Source organism: Silurus aristotelis, assembly GCF_946808225.1.
Source record: "Silurus aristotelis genome assembly, chromosome: 28".
NCBI lineage: Eukaryota > Metazoa > Chordata > Actinopteri > Siluriformes > Siluridae > Silurus > Silurus aristotelis.
This window is the reverse complement of record NC_139601.1, coordinates 3,534,586-3,543,571: the sequence shown is the minus strand read 5'-3', so window position 1 is coordinate 3,543,571 and position 8,986 is coordinate 3,534,586. Positions and strand designations below refer to the sequence as shown.

At 36.7% G+C, this 8,986-nt stretch overlaps 1 protein-coding gene across 4 annotated transcripts in view; it reads right to left on the bottom strand.

Annotated features, from left to right (window-relative positions):
- Nucleotides 1-6,277: 6,277 nt before the first annotated feature.
- Nucleotides 6,278-8,986, bottom strand: part of fgd5a (FYVE, RhoGEF and PH domain containing 5a) — a 37,862-nt gene continuing 35,153 nt past the window's right edge. For all 4 annotated transcript variants that reach the window (XM_083533666.1, XM_083533663.1, XM_083533664.1 and 1 more), the window contains one exon: nt 6,278-8,532. In XM_083533666.1, the coding sequence (XP_083389792.1) occupies nt 8,496-8,532 (37 nt within the window). In that variant the 3' untranslated portion in view covers nt 6,278-8,495. The remainder of the gene's footprint in view (nt 8,533-8,986) is intronic.

Below are 8,986 nucleotides of genomic sequence, written 5' to 3'. Positions count from 1 at the left end.
TCAGGGAACTCCTCCTTACACTTACCTCACACTAGTGGAAAACACACAAGCCTTTAACTCTCTTTCTCTTACACTCACACATACCCATGGTAAGGTCACATGATGCTTACTCACTCTGCTACACCCTTTGCTCTTAGTCCAGGCTGTGGTATATAAAGTACTCTTAGCTCCTGTGTTGCTATTTATAACAATCTTCAGCTGCTGTGAATAAGACCTGGACTGTGTAACTCATAAATCTGAAAATTCCACCTGTGTGTAGGAGTGTAAAGATGTGTGTGTGTGTGTGTGTGTGTGTGTGTGTGAAAGAGATCTCCGACTACTTTTGAACTGTTGCGCTGTTTCACTTCTCCTCTGACATCCAAAACCACTTCTTTCTTAGCTGTTCATCTCTTCTCCTTTTCGGCCCGTTCTTCATTCGCTTCTCGTTCTGTCTCTTCTGCTTTGCTCTCCCTGTCCCTGTCCCTGTTTTTACCCCAGCCTGTCTGCCTGCCGGACTTCCGTATTGTTTTCACAACCATGTCCTTTTCTTGTGCATTTTCTTAAGAATCGAGAATAAATAAAGATCTCTCAAAACTGTCTGTTACTCAAGTAGCAGCCTGGTAGATACAAACGGGTCACTTTATGACCTGGGATCTGTTTAAAATTGCCTCCTCATGACTTATCTAGTGAGGATGATCAGTTTACATATTAAAGAAATCATATTCATGCTTCCTTTTTGTAGAAACCAGGTACAATCATGTACAATATAAAGTAGATCATCCGAAACTGGTGGGTGGTGGAGACTGTACATCTCATCATCATTTTGAGTCTATATTAGATTGTGCCATTTGTTTCCACATGGCTGGTGGAAACTTTCAATATCTAAGATTCCAAGTAAGAATTATAGTTGCATTATCTACAGCATCACATCTCCAGGGACTCCTGTTCAATCCTGAACTCATGTTCTTCATGTATCTCTTTGGGTTCTTCCTCCTACATTGCAAAAAACATGTCAAGTAGGTGAATTGACTTTTCAGTTGCCTCTGTTTTGTGAACATAAATGCAGAATCTACGAGTTCGTGACCAGTATAAAGCGATTAATGAGAAATTAGAAAGAATTGAACAGAAACCAGATTATTTCCTATATTTGGGTAGAAACGTTCATATTTATATTCTTAAAAGAATTCTTATGAAGAAGCACTAATTATATATACACGGGGTTTGCTGAAAGGCTACTGGAAAATTGCGTAATCGTTTCCTGTAGATCATTTGCAATGTCCATCGAATTGCCTCTTTCAATGAAAGTGGGCGGGCGTGTTGAAATGACCAGGCTTTCTAGAGAAATCACGAAGCTTTGTGGTTTGTGAGAATGTAAAGGTTGTGACGATACACAATATTTTCCAAGACGTGTGTTTTGTGACTTTTTACAATATTTCTTCCAAAAGACTTCCAAAGACATAAGTCGTTTTACTTCTCTTTTATAGGAGTGTGCTCTTTTATTGGTTAGTCTAATTTTGGTCAATTTAATGTGAGTGTGGTGTGTGTGTGTGTGTGTGTGTGTGTGTGTGTGTGTGTGTGTGTGTGTGTGTGTGTGTGTGTGTGTGTTTCCAATCTGTTTCCACTGACCAAAACACATCCAATACCGAGAACTGGCCCTCATATACCTAGCAGTACTGCTCTGACTAATGACCTTTCACTATGATAAATTGATTATGCACAATCTAGTGCATTTCTCTGTGTGTGTGTGTGTGTGTGTGTGTGTGTGTGTGTGTGTGTGTGTGTGTGTGTGTTTAATGTAATGTAATGTAATGGAGCAGCAGTACACCAGACAGCACTACTAAACTAAAGGACAGGAAAGTAAGCCACCAGGGTGGAAAAACAAACATTGTCCCAAAAAAGGAGAAAAAATGGCTGACATTCACTTACACACACTTTCTCTTTCCCTCTGTCTCCCTGTGAAATCATGAAGAAGCAGAATTTCTTTATTAAATTTTTTTTGTTTTAACCGAATTGCTCTAAAAAAGTTTTTTCCCATGATTGTGTGATGAACACTATATTTACGCACGTTTTCCCCTCTTCCTCTTAAACAATTCATGATTCAGAAATGAACTCTAAAATCAAAAGGCATTGCATAATTATGATTATTATAAAATCGCTTCTCTGTGGGGTTTTCCCTGGCACGCCACAATTCCAGGCATGACTCCACTTTGAAAATATGTCACGTTATTGCGGAAAAAAATAACAATGAAAGCATACGTCTTGTCCTTTAAACCTAAGTCAAGATAACGAGGGTGACATCATGGATAGAATGATAGGAGTGGAGTCTGGCCCTCACCCACACACACACACACACACACACACACACACACACACACACACACACACACACACAAAGCAAAAACACACAACACAGATCTGTTTTCCTGCTATATATGGAACTGGTGAGAGACACACAGAATGACACAGGTTTTGTTTGGTCTCCAAACAAATGAACGAAATACACAAAATCACTGAAATGTAACGATAATAATCGCACACTCAACAAGGCAAACCTGAGGCAAAAACAAAAAAAAAAACCAAAGAAGCATCGCTGAACAAATGCGTGGTGGTTAGTAGCTGATCTTAGATAAGTTCTTTTTGGGTTTACAGCGCCGTGTCGAGTGCAGCATGGGGAATGGCTGCTGGCGTTCTACATATACATACATACACTTTGTAGACACCTCACCATCACATCCATGTGATTCTTCACCAGACTATTGCCAAAAAACACATGATTGTCTATTACAGGGGTCCCCAAACTTCATTCTGTGAGGGCCTACTTTTTCTTGTCTTTAGTGGGGGACCGGGGTGGTCTGTCACAGAAAATGACATGACTACCAGTATTGTTGTGTAGATTTGATTATGATTTGAAATGTATTAATTATGCCTCCTAATGTTGGATTCGATTATTTTGTTCTGCACAGTACAGACAAGTGAGCATTTCGAGAAATCGTTTCGAGAGCCCTATAAAAGAGCATAGTAGTTTTCATTGAAATTACAACATTTACTTAAAATGAATAATCTTGAATCTAACAATAATTAACCGATTAAACTGATACCGATAGTTAGGCTGGATCGTACTTACCGACAATAAATAAGGGTGGAGGGAATAATAGGAGCAAATTAGGACTAAATGTGGAATGTAATGCTCAAAAAGCACATACTTTACTTAATACCAGGTGTCCACAAACTTTTGGTAATATAGTGTATGGATGTGATAGTATATTTTGACCATATAATATGTTTGTGCTGTTCTATGCCATAAAGATTCTAAGGAAATAGTGAAATATATGACATGGCTTCTGTGGGATAGGTATATCCTGTCTTCTGATACACACAGATGGCTATCGCTCTTTGTTTCTTGAGAAACTACCTTATTACCAATTAAAAATAACCGCTTGCTTATGAAGAAGCAGCTGTGGTTAAACACCAATCTGGCTCACCTTCAGCCTGAGATTTTGTGGTCTCTGAATGACATCACATCCTTTTTTTATTTATTTTATCTCTAAAAGTGAAAGTTTGACATCATGTGAAAGATAATGGTGGACTATTTACATTTATTCGGATGTTAGTAGTTTCATTCTAAAGATTTCTTTCCAATTGACCAACCCATTGTTCCTGTCTGTATTCTTCAGGCAGAAAGACAGAGAATATAAATCCCCCCCACCCCCAAGCTGTCTCTTTGTCCTTACTTTATCAATCTCGTTATTGGGTCAAGAGAGACTTGAGGGAGTTTAGCAACTGGAGCAGCCCAGTTTCGGCAGTTCAGTTTCTCTCAGTCTCTCTAGGATTCGCTGCCTATTTGCCGAACGCTTTCGCTCCGTGAAGATTCTCTTTCTCTTTCTCTTTCTTGCTCTCTCTCATCACACACAACTCAACAAAAAGGGACAAACAGACCTGAATGATCTCACCATGTTCAGATCTTGTTGTACTTTAATCATAACTCAATTCAACCACCGTTTATTTGCATTGTCCCCCGAAACCCACGTTTTTACATTTGAAATAAGTCTTGACACCCCGATCAAAAGGTCTATTAATCTGATACGATCACTCCGAGTAATTAAGTCATCCTCTTGCACATTTTTGTTACAAACCACTGAACTAAAGTGATTCACATCAGTATTCACCCCCTTGAAGTGTCCCAAGAGCCTTTCCTTTCAATTAAGCTACAAACAACTAGTAGTCCAGTGGCGCTGACCCGTTTGCAGTTACACTGTCACATGACCTCAATATAAATACACCTGGTCCTGGAAGGCATCAGTTTGTTAAAGAACACGCCTAAGCAAACAGCATGATGAAGATTAAAGAAGAAAGCACACGTCCAGGACAAGTGGAGCAAACAGGATTTTCTAATGAAAAGACAAGGAAATGCTGAAATTTGCCAATATTATGTCTGTCTGTCTGTCTGTCTGTCTGTCTGTCTGTCTGTCTGTCTGTCTGTCTGTCTGTCTGTCTGTCTGTCATCTTTATATATAAGCCCATTCACCAGCCACATAAAAAAGAATTGGTTCCTCTAAAACAAGTGTTGTGGTAATTTTCATCTAAATAGCTTGAATTAAAAGCAGGAAGAGCAGTTTATATGGCCCACACTGTTCCACACAACATCTGGATGATGGGAAGTGGAATGTTCAGGAACTAAAAACTCAAATAGATAAAATAAACTGCTATGATAATTAGGAGTGTGTATCTTCACTAGTTCTATTCGATTCAATTCCGATTATCATGTCAACGATTCGATTCAATTCGATATCACGATCCATTACGCCATTAATGAATACAAGCAGTTTTTTTATTTGATCTGCTCGAAGAAAATACACCAGTTTGTTCATAAAAGCCAAAATATGCCCAGATTGCGGATCCGTAGTGAGTGCATTGTTTATCACTCGCTTTGGTATTTATATCCACAGTAGGCAATCATTTCAACATGATATATTTTTAAGAGAGTGGCCCCTAAAATAAAACCTGTTGTTAATTTTTTTTCAAAATGCTCTTGTTGCCCCTGTATTAATAAGCACATATTCCGTTCTACCCTGTTCCCCTTGCCTGAGAGCCTTTTTTTTACCGATTTTATTGTCACGGCTAAAATTACACCTCCTAAATCAGCCTCATACAAAGAACGGCATTAATATTTCAGCGCATGAAAAGAAATAGGCCGAAATGTTTTGCGCTGTTTCTTTCTTTTCGTTCGCATCAATTATTCACACTCCGTCCCACTTTACCTATGCCTTGATGATAAAACTCATTATCCGAAACCTACAGCAGTTATATCACCTTACTCGGCCCTGAGGTCCGATCATGACAAGCGGACGAGAGCTCGAAATGCAAAACGGCGGCAGTGATAAGGGCCGTCTCTTACACAAGGGGTCCAGATAAGTGTCTGGATTCCAGGTCAAGCTCACACAGCCAGTGTGTGTAATTAAAGAGAAGGAGCAGGAACTTTAGGCCCAGTGACCTTGGAAAGCTATTAATTATTTAGAGAGGAATTGTTTTTTTTTCCAGGCTGGTCTCAGGGAGATAAAAATCAGACTTGAATAAGAGTTAAGCCCACATTAGTGTAATGCTATAGCGTTTTCACATTCAGTTACTGATCAACTGGAAGGAGAGTGTTACAGATTCATAATTAGTTTCAGAGTTCTACCTGATCGCTACAGCAGAAGCTCGAAGGTCAATGTAATAAGAAGTGATTTTGCTGCCCCCTATCAGCTGCTCATTGAAGTACAATGTTTACTGCAGAGCCAGACAGTGATAATTTTTTTAATGCATTGGGATTCTGCTTCTGAAAATAGATTCCACAAAAAACATTTAAAATTAATATTAATAAAACTTTAGTACATTAAAACGAACACTTTTTCATAGTGCCTCTTGCTTTTTTTTTTATTTATATTGTTATGATTTGGAGTTCATTAATGTGGATTTCTAAATTATTTTATACAATGTAATTTGCTAAAAAGTTTAAAAATAGTTGTATATATATATATATATATATATATATATATATATATATATATATATATATATATAAATCAATAAATTATTGTCATTATTATTATTTGACAAAAAAAAATTCTGTGTCACATCTATTTACTATATTTATTTGCACAATATTATCCCAAATCCATACAGTTGGTTCACCTTAATATCAAGTATAAAAAAAGGAGTCAGTGTGTAAAGTAAAAAAACAAAAAAACAAAACAAAAGAAAAACAATGATCAAACTGTTATTCCCTCATGTAAAACAAACACATAAAAACAGATAAAACTGTTGATAAAAATGGCATAACTCTTTTTATTTTTTGTTTCAGTGCAAATAAAAGAAAATGCATGTTTTTTTAATAGTATGTACATTCATTTACATTGCTCTAGATTCTTTGATTTGTTGTATAGATGAATCTTCATAAAGTAACACAGTGTATGACTGTAACAGTGAAAGTCCCAATTGCCATTCTGTCCATCCCTAGATCTGATTCTTTTTCTTCTCAAAGGCATAAAATCATTGCCTTTAAAACAAAGAAACCAGGAGATGGAAAGGAAGCAGAACAAGCTTCGTTATTGTGTGCAGTAAAAAAAAAAAAAAAGGCTCAGTTGGTGTAAAGCACCTACAGGAAGCTTACAGTATCATTTGCAACACATTTTCTCGGTTTTCTCAGTGTCATCGTCAACATGTACAGTAGAATAAACCTGGATAAATTCAAAACTGAGTCGTCATTGTGTCTCTGGGAAGCTTACGACGTTAAAAAATATCACAAATCAGTGCAGCAGAACAGATCGTCATTATCTCAGCTCTATAAAATCCAAAAGATTCAGCATGCAGGGATTATTAAAGAAATATCGACTTATACAAAGACAGGCAGTGCTATTAGATTCATCATGCACCTTTCCTGTCCCTGCTGTGGAGACATTTGTCCTAGAGAAAAATCCTTTGTGGACAGAGTTCCATCCACGATTTGAATGCGGCTCACGATGCCGTTCCTGAAATCTGGTTACTGCGTGTACAAATGATGTAAAACTTGTGAAGGACATTCAAAGGTGTACTTGGCGCAGTGTTGAGGTGAATGACAGCAGGAAAAGACATCCTAAAGTTATAGGCAGTACTAAAAGAAAAATAAATGTCAGGCTTAGACTATAAAAGTGGGAAAATTGAGCTAGGTCTATAGAAATGGAAAAAAAAAGACAAGTTTGTCATAAAAAAGACTGGAAGAAATTGTTTAGAAATGGCAGGAAGAAAAAATTCGAGCCTGAAATCAAGCCTGAATATGATATATGATGTAAAAGGAATGACTCAGCATTATAATAATTGTTAGTATGTCATGGTCACTTCTTTAGTTTGAAATCGGAGCGCCACCTTCTTGCTGATCTATAAAATCTGAACAAATGTGCAAAAAGGAGTCAAAATGCTGGCAGTCATCTTGGTTATGGTTAACTAAACTAGTACTTTAGTGTAGTTGGTGTCAGTCTGCTGTTTAAACTCTGCCTTAAAAAATTGCACATATAAAGACATATTAGTGTCAGTTTACCCACTTCCAATAGAATGTTGGTCAGATCACCCATTTAAGCCACGCCTTCAATTTTTTTGAATAACGACATATTAGTGTTGGACCTCCTCTTATGTATAGCAAAAAAATTACGCATATAGTAATATATGTATTTTCTCAGCTAAATTTGTAAATAATAATAAAAATATTAAATAAGGAGATGGCATAGATTAAGGGAGTAGATTCGGGTGTATTTTTGTCAAAAAATATAAAACAAAATACACTTACTTCTGTTATTTACCTACACTATTGTTGTTGCTCCAGTGCAATACGAAAGAAGCAACTTTTGCACAACAAGCCTTTTTCAAATACAAAATGTATGTGTGTGTGTGTGTGTGTGTGTGTGTGTGTGTGTGTGTGTGTGTGTGTGTTTAACTATTCCTGAAAGCCACATACAGTAAGAAATTCAGATTGAATGTGTAAATTACAAACAATAATGCCTGATGGAAAACCAAACCGAAACAATGTATATTACAACCTAAATTCTAATATCTAATGATGAAATATACAGCTAATATACAGTGTGGTATCAAATCTGCTTACGCTTCAATTGTAAATAGAATTTCACATGATTTGCATCGATCCGTATAAAAATTCAGAGAGCCTGAAATTTTAAATCAAATACTGTGTCTTTTCTGTTACTTAGAAAATTTGAAGCGGACAAACCCGAAGTGTGCAAAATGTTCTGTACTCGTAAAAAAGTTTCCTCTGTTTTATATATCGCTTATGTACATTCTGCACTTTTTCTTCAGAGAGATGCGTCAAGTCACATTGTCTCCTGTTCCATCGTGGAATTTCCAGTATGTTGTATGAAGAAACAACTCCGTTTATATATATGCATGAAAGAAAAAGCGTTCAGGTGGGGGTGAGTTATGGTTCAACATGCGCTTCTGTCTTTGTTTTTAAAAAGAGTCACAACTTTACAGTCCCACGGCTTCAGTTAATACTATAATATGGTGGCTTCCTCCATGGCGTTCACCCATCTGTCAAAGTGTACATGGGAAAAAGAGGTTGAACACGTGTCAACATTTTTTTGGGGGAGCAGTGCATTTTATTAAAATAAAAGTAACTCTAAATGGATAAAAAGTATGATGCAATGTTATGTAGTAAATTTTTCAGTCAATATTGTTTTTATATTGATGTTAAATTGCTATATGAATATGTATTATAAAGACCAGAGCATTTCAAGATGTGCTGTTTTCATCTTCAGGGGTATTTTGAAATGTTTTATTCCTAATTTATTTATTTGGAAGATGTTCAAGATGACTTTCTGTCTGGATCTAATCAGATAGAAACTCTCTGGAAAGTCCCCAAAATCTTCATTACTCTAATGATGTACTCTAGGTGGCACCACAGAGCAGCTCTAACTTTTAATAAATCGCTCCTCAGAGATGCCTGTAGGATTTTATTTTAGTGTGTCACAGGACTAGTGATTAA